The following is a 17,935-nucleotide window of genomic DNA, read 5'->3' on the forward strand; positions in this document are numbered from 1 at the left end:
TGGAAGGGAGTGCTCCATTGCACCTGTAAGAGGTGGTGGGTGGGTGTCTGTTCTTTAATGAACCCTTGGAAGCCTGCAGCTTTTTGATGTCATCCAACACTGTTAAGGTAAGCTGGAAACGTTTATTCTCTGAATGACCACCTCGCCCATAAGGAATTGAGGTACCAGTCCTGAGCTTTCAAACCTTTTACAAAGCATTCTGGGAAAAATGTAGAAACAAAGATTGAAAAATGAGGGCTGACTCACCTAGTTATAATGATTAATTTCTTTTTGATTCCATTCCTGACATTCCAGCTCATGGCTGGATTTCTGAGTGGGGTGAAACTGAACTGCATTATACAATAGGCCAGGGAAGGAAACGCTTGATAGTTGATGACATTATTTATTTATTGGGCAAAGCACAGCAAAATTGCAGAGTAAACGGCACACACATATAATTAAATATAACAAAGAAAAATGTGTGGCTCAAAAAATAAATAAAGCACTGCTCAAAACATAAGTCCCCAATTGTATCTGATTAGTGGCATCAAAGGAAGGTTTTGAAATACAATACACTTATTGATCAAGGAACCCCATAAGGTTTATTTGTTATAATTATGTATTTATTTACAGTCATTTATAGAATCTCCTGCTGAGCAGAGTACAGTAAACATAAAACAAAATTTTAAGCAATAAAATACACACTTAGATAATAAAACAAAACATTAAAACATTATAATCATGGTGGTGTATTTCAACCTCATCAGAGCCACAAAGTTGTTATTTATAACATAACCTGCAATTATTTGCAAATGCAGACATGGGTCATGGTTGTGTATGAAATGCTCAACCATCTGGCTCCAGCAACCTAGGAACTCCTGTTGCAAAGGCTTCTGGGATTGTTCCAACATGAAAACTTGGAAAAAGGAGACAGTGCAGTTTATGGACAGGCTTCCCTCACATGGCCATAATGTCTGACTATGGACATTATAGGTATATAAATACTGTATATCCAGGGTAAGATCAACATGATAAGTATGACATTTTTGCTGGAAAGGGGGAAGTGATGAGCATTCATTTTACAGCTTGGAATGTTCTTAACTAGTCAATTATGATGGCACAAGAGGAAGACAAAGAATACTGCATGGTAGGAAAATGGGAGTTTTGTAAAATATATATTTAATTCCTGCATCAGACAGCAAATGTTATCCATCCTTACATTATGAAAACCAGCACAAACTAGTACCTTGCCATGAAAGTCAACCCAAGCCAGCAGCATCTGATAAAACATAGCATAGACATACTACACACAGAGGCGGATTGGCCTATCGGGGGATCGGGCATTCCCCGGTGGGCCGGTCGCTCTGGTCACATGGTCTGCCAAGCACGGCCGTAACAGAGCTTGCCTCAGCAGACCACGGGATATCTCCTGGGCCGGCCTGGGCGGAAAATCCCCGGGCTGATCTTTACCCGGAATCCGCCCCTGATTACACAGCATAGCCAATACCGTAACGCACCATGAAACAAGGCTCAGGCATGATCCAGGCATCTCAGTCCAGTCCCTGGGATCATACGGAGATGATGGAAGTTTGATGGAATGTTCCCAAGCTTCTTGGCTGCCTTGAGAAGAGATAAAAAATGTTTTTCCTAAGCAACACTAATATACATTATCATATATATCAGCTATAGCTGGCAACTGCCCACTGCATTTCACAATTTTCTTATTGTCTTTGGACTGAGATTCTGGGAAACAGAATTCTGACCTATCTCTTTCCCAGAGGGCATAAAAACAGAACCATCTATTCCTGGCCAGTATCAACTTATGCAAGTCCTTCCTGCTCTACCAGAGGCTGCTTCCTCTTTCAAAGGAGAGCAACAGCCCCACCTGCCGGGCAGCAGGGGCAATGCTTCCGCTCCCGTCCTGCCTGCTCTTGTTCCAAAGAATGCCAGGTGTACAGCACCAAAACAGTCCCATCTTAGAGTGGACTTTAGATGCCGAAATAGCCTCCTGCCTCAGTAGGTTCGTACTCCTCCTTCTCCTGCCTATCTTATTATTATGCTAAATGCTGAACAATTGTTTTCTAGCTCCATTAAAAAGTCACTCTTATCTGAGTAAACTAGCATGCAAAGTTTTCATGCTCGAAATGTTTCAAAATGGAAAACAGAAATATTCCTCAGTTCAGAGGGCTGGGGTGGGGGGGGGGGGGGAGAGACATGAGCTTAGGCAGACTATGATGTGCTGCTTAAGGAGGGGAGAGAGAAGGAAGATAGAGAGAGAAAGGGAAGAAAAAAGGAGAAGAGATCATTGCAAAGGAAAGCCGATTGATTTAAACATTTAAGAACCTAACACATTTGTTGCTGACCCTAACCCATATCTTAAAGAGCAATACTAATTAGTAGTCCTCGCCCAGTACTTGTGGACCACCTGGTCAATCTGGTTTTCAGGATATGCATCATGAATATGCATGAGCTAGATTTGAATGCACTGCCTTCATTATATGCAAATCTATCTCATGCTTATTCATTACAGGTATCCTGAAAACTCAGTTGGACTCAACTTACCTGTTTCATAGCTATTTTGCTTCCTATATATGGTCTTATTTCTAGGTCTTCTTTCTATATATCCATATGTATTTGGTTTCTCACATATGTGCATTTTTTGCAATAAAAGGTGTGCATGGAAACATCCTAAGGATTTACATGTGTAATACTGGGTTTAAATGAACTTTACATGTGTAAATAGGCTTTTGAAATTTCTAATGCATGAGCCCAACTCCTTAGAAAATTCACTCCATAGGGCTGAATTATCCAAAGGGTTTAGGTGTGTAAATGGGTTTTTGAAAATTGCTATGCTATATGCCACTTTTATGCATATAACTAATTTGAAAATGACTTCCTATATTTTTAAAAACCTTTTTTTCCCTTTGGGATGTCTGGTAGGTATTCATGCTTTACAGATATCAGTAAAGCATGACTCCAGTTTTCTTTGATTCATAGTAGAAGGGACAGTTAAGGAGTTAAAGATTTTGTTGTTTCAGCTGCCAGCAGGACTATATTTTGTTTAGGGGAGATGGGAGCTGTTAGCATTGCTGCTTTAAACTGTAGTTAAGAACAGGACTCCAGCCTGAGGGAAGTCAATTTTATTAGCAAGTGGAGGGATTACTAGGAAGGCAAACATGTGGAAGAGCTAAGCATGAAAACAGTACAGTATCCAGTTTAAATAATTCTTCCTTGGTAACAAACATTTCTTCAGTCACCCCTCCTTTGCCACTGAGATGTTCTTTTATTTCCAAAAGCTGTGCTATTTGAATGCAGGTAGTTGGTGAAAGATCCACCGGTACATGGAGCCACTTCTGAGAGCTTCCTATTTGTAGCTTCCCTTTTTACTCTTGTTTTGTTACTGTGGAGATCAAGCTGATATATCAAAAATAAAACACCCTTAATCAGATTCTGCACTCACCTCTCAGTTTCTTTCTTTGTTTTGGTTTTTTTAAGGGGAAACTCCACAACTTCCCACCTTAAAGGGTGGCAAACTGACCTTATCACACTGTCTTTCTGGCTTAAATAATGCACCATCCCACATGCTAGAGCTACCTGATTGTAATCTGCTTTGAATTGTGTGGAAAAAGTGAACAATAAATCAAATAAACAAATGCCTCACCACACAAAAAGCAATGCAGTACAAAATAGAAATATCAAACCTAATGAGTCAATGCATATATGTTTCCTTAACTCTTGTTATGTGTGTCAAGAACATTTTAGACTAGTGACTTTAACTGTCTGGCAGGCTGCAAGTACAGTAATAACTAGAAATCCTGGCGGAAATACATACATTTACACAACTGGGTCTGTCTGGCAGGCTGCTCACTCCTCTTGTCAATTGGGTCAGTGTAGCAGGTTGATGGTGGTGGAATATCCAAAATGGTCACAAAGAACTAAGAGGCCAGATGTTTGATCAACAGCAATGCACCCTCTGCGCTAGTCCTCTCCAGGAAAGTCGATTAAGGTAATGTTGTTTTCAGCTGGGTCCTGGATATAGAGTGAGTTGCCCCATGATCACCCAAAGAATCAGTGACAGATGCACAGAGAGATACAGAGGCTGACCCTGAGGTCATACAAGGAATGACTGATTGAGGAACTGGGGGATAGAGTGATTTGCTCAAGATCAATGACAGTTTTGTAGTCATGTCCCATGATTTCTCCTCGTTCACATCCTGGTGCACTAACCACTAAATTACTGCTCCCCCCCCCACCTTTAAAGATCCAGAGTCGATGCCTCAGCTAGAAAAGTGGCTCTCATACAAACCACTCTATCCCCGCTCGCACCCAAAAATCAAGATTGACAAGTTAGGATTTATTAAAGCATGTTTTACTGCTGTTCAGCACCATGGTCTGGACAGCTCCTCTGACAGACTGATGGACAGATGCCCATGTTAAAATGAATACTATAGTACCTTTCAAATGTATTAAACTTGCAAAATAAATAAATTAAAAGGAAAAGACACACTATTCTTCCAAGTGAAAATAAGAGACACGGACAGAAAAATAGACTTTTGGGGCCACCTTATGAGGGGCAGCAGGTAGATAAGCAGAAGGCACCCATAAGTGTGTGCTCTGTACTTAAAGTCCAATAGGCCAAATTCAGCCCAAACTATATGAAATCTTAATGACCAAAAACAGTGTTTTTACACTTTTACAAACCAAATTGGAAATTCTTAGTAAAACTCTACTTGGTCAATATGCAGATGAAAATGTGGCTGATCTCAGCTCTTTATGATAAAAGTAACTGTAAGTCATCACAAGCCATTTTTTTCTTAACTGGTAAAGGTGAATTAATACTCTATGACAGAGCAGGATAGAGGGAGATAGAAATCACCATAAATCAAAAGGGGTTCTCCTCATTCAGCAAATTGTACAAGCTCACCCGATAATAGCACATACACTGAGAGTATGGAAATCAATTAAACAGCACATCAAGCCATTGGATGTTCCCAGGTCCTGTAGGACCTTGGTGCATAACCCAAACTTCTCACAGCATATTTTCTCTCCAGATATTGAGCTCTGGGAGGTGGGAAGATTAGGATTTCTTGGGCAAATACTAGAAGATGGGAGGTTTGAAACGTTTACTGAGCCGATGGGGGAATTTCAAGAATCTGGCATAACTAGGTACTTATACGTACAACTACGGAAAGACCTTAAGAGAAAAATACTTAACAACTCAGCCTTGGTCAAATGTGAAAGGGTAGAAGAGGCATTATGTTGTTAGGAATGAGCAAGGCATCTAATATCTGTACTGTATATAACATCCCAGACTAAGTTATGTGAGAATGGAGCATCAGCTAAACTTATCCACCAATGGAATGCAGATCTAAAGCCTGGAAATCCATATGGAAAGCAACCAGATATATTACAATTTGTAGTAAAGGATAGGAAGTGCTATGTAAATTGTTAAATAGAATGTGCCACATACCTGTTCTCTTTGACAAATTTAGCAATGCAAGTCTGCTCTGTTGGAGGAGGTGCAAGTAGATTGCAATGTACCTACATATATGGTGGGAATGTAGAGAAACTCAGACATTATGGAAGGGGTGACAGACTGCAACTCAAGGATATGTAAACAACAGCTAACAGCAGTGGCAACTCTCTTTCTTTTGGGAAAGTGGTCTTTTAGGTGGGACATCAGCAGTAGCAGAAAATTGTTTGGGCACTTGTCACACTCTGCATGCCTCATGGTTGCTCACCAATTGAAATGCTCCACTACCATACACATAGTGGACATCGCTATGATGGAGAAATTGATGTACATACTTCAAAATCAGGCTGGTATCCCTGCCAAGTCCAGTGGGGGACCATATTGGACTTGGCAGGGAGAAGACGTAGTTAACTAATGCACACTGTCATACAACTATTGAAGAAAACCCATGTTTAAAATCTGCATTATGTATCATATTTCTGGGGGTAGTTGTATTGGAACAGAACATTTATTTATTTTGTATATACCAGTTTACATTCAGGTACTGTAGGTATTTCCCTATCCCCAGAGGGCTTACAATCTAAGTTTTGCACCTGAGCCAATGGAGGGTAAAGTGACTTGTGCAAGATCACAAGGAGTGACAGTGGGACTTGAACCCTGGTTTCCTGGTTTGTAGCCCACTGCTCTAACCTCTAGGCTATTCCTCCTCCCTTGTTATAACATGTGATATATGAATGTTATATATGAATGTTTTTTCTATGTTTGCCCTGGTGCCTGTTAAAAACAAAAAAAGTTAAAAGGGAGTTCTCCTCTAACTCACCAAAGGTAGTTGCTCCCTAAGCTGGCTAGTAGAGTTTGGAGCTAGAGAGCATAAAAACATAAGAACTGCCAATGCCAGCATCCTGACTATGAATATGGTCTATTTTGGTCGGGGGTCACAAGTACCTGGAAAATCCCATAATGTTGACTTCGTGGACCCTTGGACCGATCGGGACCGATGGATGGATGGGGGCTGAGAGGGTTCTCAGCGCTGGTGCCGATCGGAAGGCGGCAGAGGCGGACTCGAGGATGGCTGGCGGAAGAAACCACGGAAGGCCCTATGCGACCAAGGGCTTGTCAGGGAGTTGAAGAAAAGGTGAGACTGGCCTGGTGGTAGAAGGTCTTCGCCCTGGAAGCCGGTACTCCCCCGAGAGGAGCTCGTAAGAGTCCGGCCGCTGGGACTTAGGAGATTCACCCTGGAAGCCGGTGTCCCCCCAGGAGGAGCCCGTAGGGACCCGGCCGCTGGGACTTAGGAGATACCTCGGAGACGGAGTCCTGAAGAAGTCCAAGGTCGAGAGCCCGAGGAACGTCGCTCACCAGGCCAAGTCGATACCAGAGAATCACCGCTAGCCGGAGCGAGTCAGGAACCAGAGGATCGTCGAAAGCCAAACCGAGTCAGGAACCAGAGAATCACCGAAGCCAATCCGAGTCAGGAGCCAGAGGATCGTCGAAAGCCAAACCGAGTCAGGAACCAGAGAATCACCGAAGCCAATCCGAGTCAGGAGCCAGAGGAAGAAGAGACGAAGCAGGAACTCAGCAACTGGAAGCAGGAAGAACCTGGGAACCTCGTTGCAAGGCAGGGAGGACCTGGACTGCAGGGCTTAAATAGCCCTGCAGCGTCTGACGTCACAGCCCGAAGGATTCGAGTTTTCCCGCGCTGGCCCCTTTAAAAAGAAAGGAGGGGCGCGCGCGTGCGTCTAGGGGGCGGGGCTAGCCGCAGCGGGACGCCGGCTGCTCCGATGGAGTGAAGACGCGGCGGCAGCGGAGCCTGCAGGCCCGGGCGAGGTGGGCAGACGCCGGGCCTGCAGCGGCAGAGGTCCCCGGGGGCCCGGGGAAGGCGGACAAGGACCGGGACCCCGACGGGGTAGGTGGAGATTCCGGGGCCGACCCGGAATCGCAACACATAAAGCAGATAAGGAATGCAGGTTGAATTCATTTTTATTTTGGAACAAATAAACAACAAAAAAAGATTTGGATTCCTTCCATTTAAAATATTCCCTTTATGGTGAAAATTATGGACAAAGTTGTAACTTCATGTCAGCTGCTACATTTTTGGAATATAGATTTGACAGGAATGGACTTCTGCCAGGCAGGCTTTCATACTAGACATAGCATGGAACAAGTCCTACCAGTGAATGAAAACGTTTTGGCATATTAAGAAAGAGGAGTGGTGGTTGTTTGGTGAAACTAGTCCTTACTTGTGCATTTGACTTGGGTTATTGTTGAACAAATGTAGAGAGGTAGGCATGGTTGATTCTAGATTGAAGTGGCTTTCTTCCTTCCTGACTGGGCAAACCTTTTGGTGGATGCTGGGGATAACTTATCATGGCCAAGGATGGTCAAATGTTGGTTCCCCAGGGATCAATTTTGTCACCAGTGTTATTTAATATTTGTGTACGACCTCTATGGGACATCATTGAAGGTGTGGGGATGACGGGCCATCTCAATCGCAGGACCAAAACTCTGGTTTACCACAAAACCTGAGATTACAACCTGATCTGAGAAAATTTAGAAAAGAGTTAAAAACATGGTGCTTTCAACAGGCATTTAAGGTTGATCCATAAGACACTGGTCGAGAGTTATTTGAGTTCTATTTTATATGAGTGTTACTTTTACTGTTTATTTTTCCTGATTCTTTTAGTAATGAACGTAGTTATCTTTTAGTCTTATTTATTTTTTATTAAGATGGTTTATGTAATTTTATTCCAATAAACTATCAGGCATGGCTCCACTTTTGTGGAATGGTTTGCCTTTTCACATTATCTAAGATATGAGCTTCAGAAAAAGCTTAGTTTGGTTTTTTTTTGTTCACTGCAGGTTGGGGTTGATCTGCTTGTTGCTGACTGAATTATGGGCTGTTGAGACTGCTGCTGCTTAACTAGGAGGTAGGTTACCTTCCTGAAATGCTGGGGTTTCATAATAAATCAGCCTGCTGACTATTTTATTTGTGAGATTATGGGATTGGGAAGCAATATAAAAATGTTTTAAATTAAAAAAAAATCAGGCTTCTAACTAGGAAAAAAAACTTGTAATAGTGAGAAATACTACAGCAACTGTGAAACCACATATAATATAGGCTGCTATAGCTTATGTGGAATCTTTACCTATAGAGGATGTAGTGCTGTTGAATTTGGTACCATAGCAAGTGTAGAATATTCACCTACAGACTTTAGTACTGTGGCATGCCACAGACAGTGTGGAGTCCTCACAGTCCCAGAATGATTCGGAGTGGAAGTGTAAACATGGACCAGCCTGTCCGTAGATGGAGGTCTGCCTCTTGAATGGCAGCCCACACCCCTCTCTGCACTTTTAGTGGCCCCAATTACACAATGTAATGCTTGTAGCTGCACACTGCAGTTATTTCTTCTTGAGTCTGGTGTGCTTTCTAGCCCACTGTAAAATATTGTATTTAAAAAAAAATGTAAATAGAGCTTAAATAGTGCTGTAGATATGATAAAAATTATGAGATGGGATAATAATGTGAAAGTCTGAGTGGTATAGAGAAAAATATGTGCGCATACTTTATTGGACCCATGGTAACAGTCACAAATGGATGAAGAGTGCTACTGCTCTCAAGTTTCAGTCTTGTGCTACCTCAAACCTTTTTTTTTGTGTGTCTGAGAGAATGAGAAGAGACAAGAAAGTGAGGATGACTGAAAATCTGGGCAAGAGGATAGAGAGAGAATATGCTTCCCCTTACTACATGCAAAAAAGAATATTCAAAATCTGGTGTCATCTCAGTAGCAGCGACACGAACTCCTTCCACTACAATACAAAGCACTCTGTGAGGTAACACAAAACCTGCAAAAAATGCACTCAGTGTATATGTAGCAAACCTGCCATACCAAAACTGCACTAACTGTCAGGATTTACACAGCAGCAACCCTACCTATGAAAAGGCAGCATTACAAATATTGCAACATGCATCTTATTGGGAGGTACAGATTAGAAAACAGAACAAACTGGACTGCTCAGGTCCCTACACAGAAGCTGCACGCTAGCAAAATACCTCATCTTGGCCACATACACAAAACACAGACACCCACTAAATACAGAGTATGGGACACAAACAAGAAATAGAAATTTGCAGACAAAAGCTGAACTGGAAACCTCAAGAAGCCAGACTCTGCATGCAGTGCAGGAATAGAGAAGTAGAAACAGAAATCAATTAGCTCCTATCCTGTGCAAAATACAAAAGATATCAGAAATGCACATTTTTCAAAAGTAACCGAGAAAAATCAGACTTCCCCAAAAGATTGTAAATGTTTCTGTTATCATCACTATTATAGATTTTTTTTTCTCTTTTTCTTTTTAACCATTAGTTTGGCAACATGTACAAACTTCCAGGCCAATAAATTCTCCTGGATCTGAGAGGGAGAGAGATATCTTGCTTTTCATTTTCTCTTGTAATGGTCAGAGTTTACTCAGCTCTGAGTCTGCTTATCTTACCAGAAGAGTTTATTTGGATAGCAAAAGCTAAGAGCTTTTTGTTCGGTGCTTGCTGGGCATATTCCAGGGAAGCAGATGGTCTGAAATGACATTGCTGATTTTCCCTTATCATACAGTAATACATTTGAAAATGAGAAGCGAGGCTCCTGTGGGCAAAACAAGAAGCCTTCTGGCATCCAGAAAGAATGGTGGCCAAGGAACTGCAAACGCTCTCAACCTAGATGTCAGGTTTAACTCATCCGCAGCAGGCTCAGACAAATACCTGGAGTCTCCCTAAGGATCCGCTCATTTCCAGGGCTGGAGGCAGCAGAGCTTGTAAATATAAATCCCGAGTGCCAAGCAACTGCACTGGAGTCAAAGAAACAAAACATCCAGGTGTGAGAGCTTCCCAGCTGCCTGCTCCGGTAATAACCCCCAACCAGTGACTGCTGGCGGCCTTACCCTTCCCACTGCAGCTGAGCAGATCCTGCCTCCTGCATTAAACGAGTCTTAAACCTTCCTGGACTTGCAATATGTTACTTGGTCATGCCAATAACATTTCCTGAATCTGAATTGTTTTTTATTTATTTTTACTTTAAATAGGACTATTCTTTTGTTTCATGAAACAGGAAATGTTAAGGGGCTTTTCTGTTTTGTTTCACTTCATTTTGAAAATGGAGCCGAAGAGAAACGAAAGCCCCTCCCCCTCCGTGGGTCTAAGGAGCAAGTTGCTCCTGCGCAGGTGGATCTCCGTCTCAAAATGGCTCTGGCCAGCCCCGCGTCCGGTGTCATTTGGTGCACAGGTCGGAAGTTACAGAGAAGGCTCCCTACAGTAAATGGAGAGTCCGGAGGATGCAGTGAGAGGCGAGGGCTGGAGCAGACCTGTTTCTGTTTTGGTTTTCATTTGGGGGGGTTTGGAGATGCAATGAAAGAAACAACAAAGAAAATGAAATAAAACAAATGTTCGCTGTACTCCCTTCATTTGAAAAGTTTCAAGAGCTCGGCTGGGTGCACCAGCAAAACCAGACTTGGCAAAAAGCGGAAGTGAGAGGCTGAAAGCCCTTCCCCCGCGGGGCCCTCATCCTTTCGAAGACCATCACAAGAAAGAAGAAAGTTGAGGGGTGGCCCACTCTGCTCCTGCAGTGCCACAAACAGATCATTTGCAGCTACTGCCTCCCGCCTATGCAAATCAAGCTCATGTTTATTCATTGTGGTGGTCCGGACAACCAGACCAATTTGTAGCACTTCAGGACTGGAGTTTAGTTCACAAAATGTGAATTTCTTGCAGGAGTAAGCCCTGCCTATAACACAAGCATAAACTGTACTTCAGCTGACCCTCTGTAAAGCTGATTTTTCTCCTCAGGGCATATTTGTGCTTTTGCAGACAATAATGAAGGACATGTTGCAAGCAGATGTAGCCTGAATTGCTATTATTCAGACATACAGTATATCATTTATGCCAAATCTAATTGTAAGCCATCCCAGTCCTTGCCGCAGTTTGAGTCACACTCATGACTCACACTCAAGTTCATGCTTCACCTTCCTAATTTGCTGTCCCAACAGCTGGACCTTGGCCATCCTTTTTTTTCTTTGTATTTTTCATTTGTCTTTCTTTGTTACAAATGTAAGTCAATGCAAAAGGAAGCAATGTACTTTTTAATTACTCTAGAATTAATTGTGTTTATTATTTTACTGCTAACCAATTTTCCTTGTTTTATTTTTGTTTTATAAACCATTGTGACGGCATGTTCCAAACATCAGTATATAAAAACTGCATACATAAAATAAAATAAATAAATGATCATTTACCATATGGAAACGTTTTCTTCCATGCTGTAGCTGAATGTCCTGGAAAGCCACCATGCAAGGCAGCAGCTGCACAGAATCAATGAGGGCAGGGACAGTCAGCGCAAGCCAGGAGGTGGAAAGGCAACACAGCAAACAGAGGACCCGATGCAATAAGGCGCCCGCTGAAAATGGGAGCTCATTTTGAGCACCCATTTTCCTAATGTGCACGCAACCACATCCCCTGGGTGTCCGATGCTGTATTTAAATGAGGGGCAGCATTATAAAGGTGCGCTAGGGGAGAATTGTGTGTCCCTAGCGCTCAAATGCATCGGGCGCCTACAATTGCAAGGGCGCTCAATACGGGCATCTGCTTTTATCCCGCTTCTTCTGGACGATTTTGCTGAGGTTGCTGAAGGTGTCCATAGCTAAGTGCTTCTTGCTATGGGCATCTAAATTGTGCGTCCAGAAGATTTTTTTTTTTTTTTTTAATCAAGCCAATATACATTTATTTTTCAAATGTAAGTGTCACAATTATACTAAGTAGGAGGAACCACTCATGAACCCTTGACTCGCGGATTGACTTTCCGCCATCTCTGGGGCTGCAGTTAAATTTGCCACATTAAAAAGTGTATGTTGGTGCATCCAGCGATTTTCTGCATTGGGGGTAAAAGCTAATAGCCCCATCTACATGGAATTTACATGTGACGGGTGCATTTGTTTGGGCGCGTGTTTTGAATGCGCTAATCTCCTTATTGCATCAGGTGCTAGTCTAGCATGCATGTAACTCTGTGTGATAGGCTGGGCACACTTTATTCATTCAGCCCCAAAGCCACTAACTATTTAGTTCTTGTCTTGATTTCCCGTTCTCGGACTGTACGCTGCTCTCAGACTGGGAAAGACGTTCCCCTCTCCAAGGACACAGGGTCCTTCAGAGAAAAGCTGGCTGAAAGGAACAGAAACAGCACTAGAGGTCTCCCCTGCATCATTGACTGGCTGAGAGTCCCTTGGATAAATCACACTCACATGTTCAGTGGTTCGAGTGCAAGAATATTCTCCACATTTGACTTTGGTTCTATGCAGAAGGTGAGCCATGGCTTCCAAATAAATATCCCTCCCAGCTGCTAAACAGGCAAATTGCCTCTTCTCATATAAAAGCATCAGTTCGTATGCTGATTATTACTTTACTGACCACAGGTGCGAACACTCTGCTGCCTAAATTATAATCCCACGCCTAAAATAAATACGGACATCCCTACAGCAGAATTAAATTAAAGAGCAGGAATATAACATAGCAGAATAAATGGTAGCACTATTTCACACACAAACAAAAGTATATTAGCAGGTAGAACCTTGTATGGACCACTTTGAATTCTTTGATAATGGTTTGTAAGATCTTGCTTTGGTGCACTGGGTATTCGACAACCTTTCTAGCCAGGGACCCCTTCACCAAGGACTGAAATGTCACCAGCTCCCACTAGCCCTCATCTTTTAACCTTGAACCACAGTTAGTTCTTTACAGTTTCTGCAAGATAAAATGGATATAGTAAGGGTCCTGGTAAACATGAACATCCCTAGAGTAGGGAGAATCGGACCAAGGTCTGCCCCAGGTCCTGTGTTTTGTTTTTTTTTTTTGGGGGGGGGGGGTAAGGGGTGCCTGTGCTTCAGTGACACAATCCTCCCTCAGCCTCTCCTCCTTCTGTAGGTCCTCTTCCACCAGCAAAAGGAGAGCAGTGCTTCTCACCTCCATCTCTCTCCTCCTCTGAATGTGTGGGGCCCATACATTCAGATTTCAGATTGAAGCTGGCGCAGGTAAGAATCGCTGCCCTTCTCCTGTCACTGAGAGACGATTGTACAGAGGGGATGGGGGTAGAAAGGATCACACTAAGCGGGGGGGGGGGGAGGTGAGAAAGATGGAGAGGATTGCACCCCCGTGAGAATGTGGGGGTGGGGGGAGGGCCTGCAGGAGTGTATGGAGAGAGACCCCATACCGGTTGCATTTGCCCCAGGCTCAGTAGCTCCCTAGGGTCAGCCCTCTTCATATGCCAAGTGTAGCAGCTGACCCTTGAATTACAAAGCACTGAACAGATCAAAGTCAGTATCTCCAAGCTCTCCAAGTTTATTTCTTTACCACTTCATCAAGTTCTTCTCTCACAAACACAGAATGGAACAAGGAATTTGCCCTGCGCTGTGCCAGGCTCAGTGTTTTAGTGCTGGATGAATAATCACATTTTTTTTAAGTCTGATTTAATGGCAATGAATTCTTTCACCATGGTTATTCTCAAAGCAAACAGTCTTCAAAATGAGATTTAATTTATTCTAAACTAATAAAAACTACTTGTTCTTTGCCTAGATTAAAGGATTCCTCTCCCCCTGTGACTCTGCATTAAATGCAAGAATATAACATTTTTTTTAATTGATTAAAGCCTTTTCATGTACAACATTAAGGGACTGCCTCCCTCCTGTCCAACCCCTTAGGCTCTCCCCCTCCCAGCCCCAAGGCCCTCACCCCTTCCTGTCCAACCCTGGAAGGTAGCAATTATTTCTTGCAACTCCAATTTATTTTTATTCTGATTTTTGGGGAGCTAGGTTTTTTTCTTCTGGCTGTCTGAATGCAGAAGGGAAGGTGAATACCTGAGGGGCTGTTATAAATGTCCACATCTTCTCTTCTGAGGCTGCTTTAACTGCCCCTCAGATAGTCTCCTCCTCGCCGGGGAAGGTTGTTTGCAAGGTTCAGCCTCTGTAATTGCAGTGCTATTTTCGAATTCACTGCATCCCAAATGGAGCGGTACCAGGTTATCTGAGAAGCAAAATCATCTCAGTCAATGGAAGCCCATAAAGGGTCAGGTCTAACGTGACCTGTCTCTAATTTTTCTTAAGTGGCATGCCATTCAATAATTGTGTTTGGAGTAGATAGAACTGGCCATTCTTGTAAACAGACATACATAGAAACAGACAAAAATGCTCTACACATACAGACATATACTTCATTCTAGCTGCAGGGTTTCAGGATACAAACAGAAAAGGAATCAGTTGTTCGGTGTCCTCTCTGCTCCAGCTGCCCATAACATTCTCCAGCCTGAAAAAGGCACTTGACATTTCTCTTGGGCTACTTGTCAGCAGACGGTTGGAGCACTGTTAGCTACTTCCTTTGAGTAAAATTAAGGCTTGATACTTCGTTACAGTTGACCTTGTGTGTTTAATGTTTTGAGCTTTTAAATCCCGGAAGTTCAGTTACCCTGTTGGGCAGAAGCAACCTAATCAATCATGAATCTAGTGCGTTTGTAATTTAAAGGAAAGTTTCTCCTCTTTGAATAAATAATGCCCCACGTGTTGCCTCGAGTCTTCACTAGACAGTGCTGACTCCCATCAAGGACCATTTGAAATGAAGAACAGGTGCAGTTTCATGCTGGCCATGCTGGTTTGTGCCGATCCTGATGGCATAAGCACAGATATATATTCTGCAGTCAATGCTATAGAGGATGTTAAGCGCATTCTCCCATATTGGAAAACACGATTTCATTCAAGGAAGGAACAGTCTCTATGGCAGAAAAGCAAAATTATATATTATAGCAAAGCAGTCCGATAAATGCAGACAAAAGGTAAACCCCATGCTAGATGTGCACCACATAGGACAGGTTGAAGTCTACATGAAATAGCATTGGGTCTAGGAAGGATGTCATAATGTTTCAACCCCGTTCAGCCAAGTGACATAAAAGAAGCCTCTGTTTTCTACCCACTGCTTACATTCCTTTACAGAACAGATGTGAGATATTCGAGGTGCACTATTAGAAAAGTTTCACATTTCAGATTGGACGTCGTCTTCTGCTTCAAGACGTCTTCTCAAGTCACTGCTAAACATGGCATGAAACACTTTAGGTTGTCCTGCTGGAAGCTGACGGATACTGTCCTTTGTTTGCAGACACCTGCCACTCTTGATGGAGCTGTGTTTTCTCGCTTGCTGAACAATATCACCCTTGAAATGTTGGATGGCTGCTAAGTCACTTGGGATTGGAGTGCTCAACAGCTGTCTCACCTTGCAAAGGATGTTCTCCGTCTCCACTTAGATGTTGGCTGTTTCACTTAAGGTGGGGGTTCTCCCAAGTCCCAGTAAGTGGTGTTTCCGGTGGAATGAACCTACTCTAAGCAGACGGCTTTGCTTACATCTCACAATGTTCAGATGAAGGAGTGCTAGCACAGTAGGCCTGCGCTCAGGTGGATGACCATCGAATATGACATCTTCTCTTGAATGCATTTAGTATTGGCTTGGAAGTTAAACTGCACTCAGAAGGGCTGAGGATAACTGAGCATCTTCTGTAGAGTGCCTGATGGTCCAGATCCAAGGGATGCTCTTTTCCCGGGGAGCGGGGCTGTAGTTGGTGAGCTGGGCGCCGGGCACTTTCTTCCATCGGAGGAGCAGGATCCGTCTGGGTGGCGCGGAAGGGAGCTGTCCCGCCGAGGCGGGTCCTGAAATTGGGCTCCCGGGATGGGGCTAAGGACGCAGCCGGGAGCGGGGGCTGGCGGGGCGCGGCAGCCTCTCCGCGGGGGCGGGCTCCGCCGAGGCCGACCTCCGCCGCCCCCTCCGGCCCCCCCAGGGCACGCAGCCGCCCAGGCCCAGGGCGGAGGCCAGGATCCGCGGGGGCTTCCGGTGGCGCCGGAGGCCCTTCTTCAGCCGCTGCCCGTGGGCGGCCACGTGGACCTGGGCCTGGGCCACGCCGCCCCCCAGCCGCCCCAGCCCCTCGCCCCGGCCGGCCGCCTGCAGCTGGGCCTGCAGGAAGAAGCGGTGCAGCTGCTGGACGCCGCTCTCCAGCTCGCAGAGCAGCCGCTGCTGCCCCTCCACCTCCAGCAGCCTGCGGCGGGCTTCGGCCAGCTCCAGGCGCTGGGCGGCGGCGCGGGGGCGGGGGCCGGGACCCGGCGGCGGGGGCAGCTCCGCGGCGGCGCTGGGGGCCGCGGCCGGCTCCGGCTTCAGCTCCCTGCGGGCGGGATCGGGGAGCCCCGCGCTGGGGAAGACCTTCCGCAGGCTCCCGGCGCTGACCCGGGGCATGCGCCGGCGGCCGGAGCCCGGCATGGAGGGAGGGTGCTCGGGGAGCCGGGGGCAGCTCCCGATCGTTGGGTCTCAGTCCGGGCGGCAGCCCCGAGTCTCACCGGCAGGCAGCGGCCGCTTCTGGCTCGGCGATTCCCCGGCGCCTCGCGCGTCTCCGGCTCGTACGGGGCTCGGAGAGTCAGCGCTAGCAACCGGGCTGTGACGTCAGGCGGCCACGTGCTCGCTCCCTGCTGCCCCTTGCAGCTTTTGCTCTGCATCTGCCGTTCAGACTCTTCTTAAGGGCTGTGTGGCCCACGCACGAAACAAACGGGCTGTAAGCACTTGGGAGATATTATTTGACTTATTTTAAAAGTGCTGCCAGAGGAAGATAATTCTGGGATTTTGCAGTTGCCTATGTGTTTGCTCCATTTGTTGCCCTTGTGCCTGGTTGGGATTGCATGGCATGAGGTAGGGAGGGAACTAGTTGTGTGCTAGTCAGACATAAAATATTGCAGGGGTGGTCGACTCCGTATTCAAGAACCACAAAGCACCAGCAATGAATATGCAAGAGATAGATTGCATATTCATTGGAGGCAATGCATAAATGCATATTCATTATGGTATCCAGGACTGGCGTTAATGGCCACCCCTGGAATATTAATTAGCATGGCAGAGCAGCAGCACCATCCTAGGAAGTTTGATTAATTCCTGGATGTTTCATAGCAGAATGGGATGTTATAGAAAAATATACAGACCCACTCAAAAAAGTATAGTTAACTCTCTGTCCCCCTTCATCTCATTGCCAATCTTTGGTAGGATGAGAAGAATCAAAAAATGCAAATCAGCTTTGTGAAAGGATAACCTGGAAGCATCCATGGCTATAAAGGAAAATCTTTCCGCTCTTCCTGGAGTTTGCATCTTTTAATTAGATGGTAAATGTCTCTTCTATTGGCCAACTGGAATGCTCTGAGACCTGCATTTCCCCTTGGGATAAAACCTTATGATGAAATAATCTTCTCAGTTTACTTGTTTATGCACCTGTTATAAGGTGGAGCCTTGTAATATGCACCAAAGTGAATCAGAAAAAATGTGATATAGATTTATTGTACAAAGGATACTCCTGCAAATGTGCTCCAGGTATGAAATAACACATTAACAAGTTCATTTTACCTCTTCATAGAAAAGCAACAAAGAAGTGTTTATCTACA

The 17,935-nt window shown here is 44.6% G+C and overlaps 1 protein-coding gene and 1 long non-coding RNA gene across 2 annotated transcripts; both read right to left on the reverse strand.

The window, feature by feature from the left end:
* Positions 1-469: 469 nt before the first annotated feature.
* Positions 470-10,774, reverse strand: LOC115073304. The gene is made up of 3 exons (XR_003851972.1): positions 10,203-10,774; positions 3,812-4,008; positions 470-1,599 (listed from the first exon to the last, which is right to left on the reverse strand). It is a non-coding gene; the product is annotated as an uncharacterized LOC115073304 (long non-coding RNA).
* Positions 10,775-12,157: 1,383 nt separating this feature from the next.
* TRNP1 (TMF1 regulated nuclear protein 1) lies at positions 12,158-16,937 on the reverse strand. Its single transcript, XM_029571617.1, has one exon. The coding sequence runs from the start codon at positions 16,770-16,772 to the stop codon at positions 16,197-16,199; it is 576 nt and encodes a 191-aa protein (XP_029427477.1). The 5' UTR covers positions 16,773-16,937; the 3' UTR covers positions 12,158-16,196.
* Positions 16,938-17,935: the final 998 nt, after the last annotated feature.

This window comes from Rhinatrema bivittatum, chromosome 11, assembly GCF_901001135.1.
Source record: "Rhinatrema bivittatum chromosome 11, aRhiBiv1.1, whole genome shotgun sequence".
Classification (NCBI taxonomy): Eukaryota; Metazoa; Chordata; class Amphibia; order Gymnophiona; family Rhinatrematidae; genus Rhinatrema; species Rhinatrema bivittatum.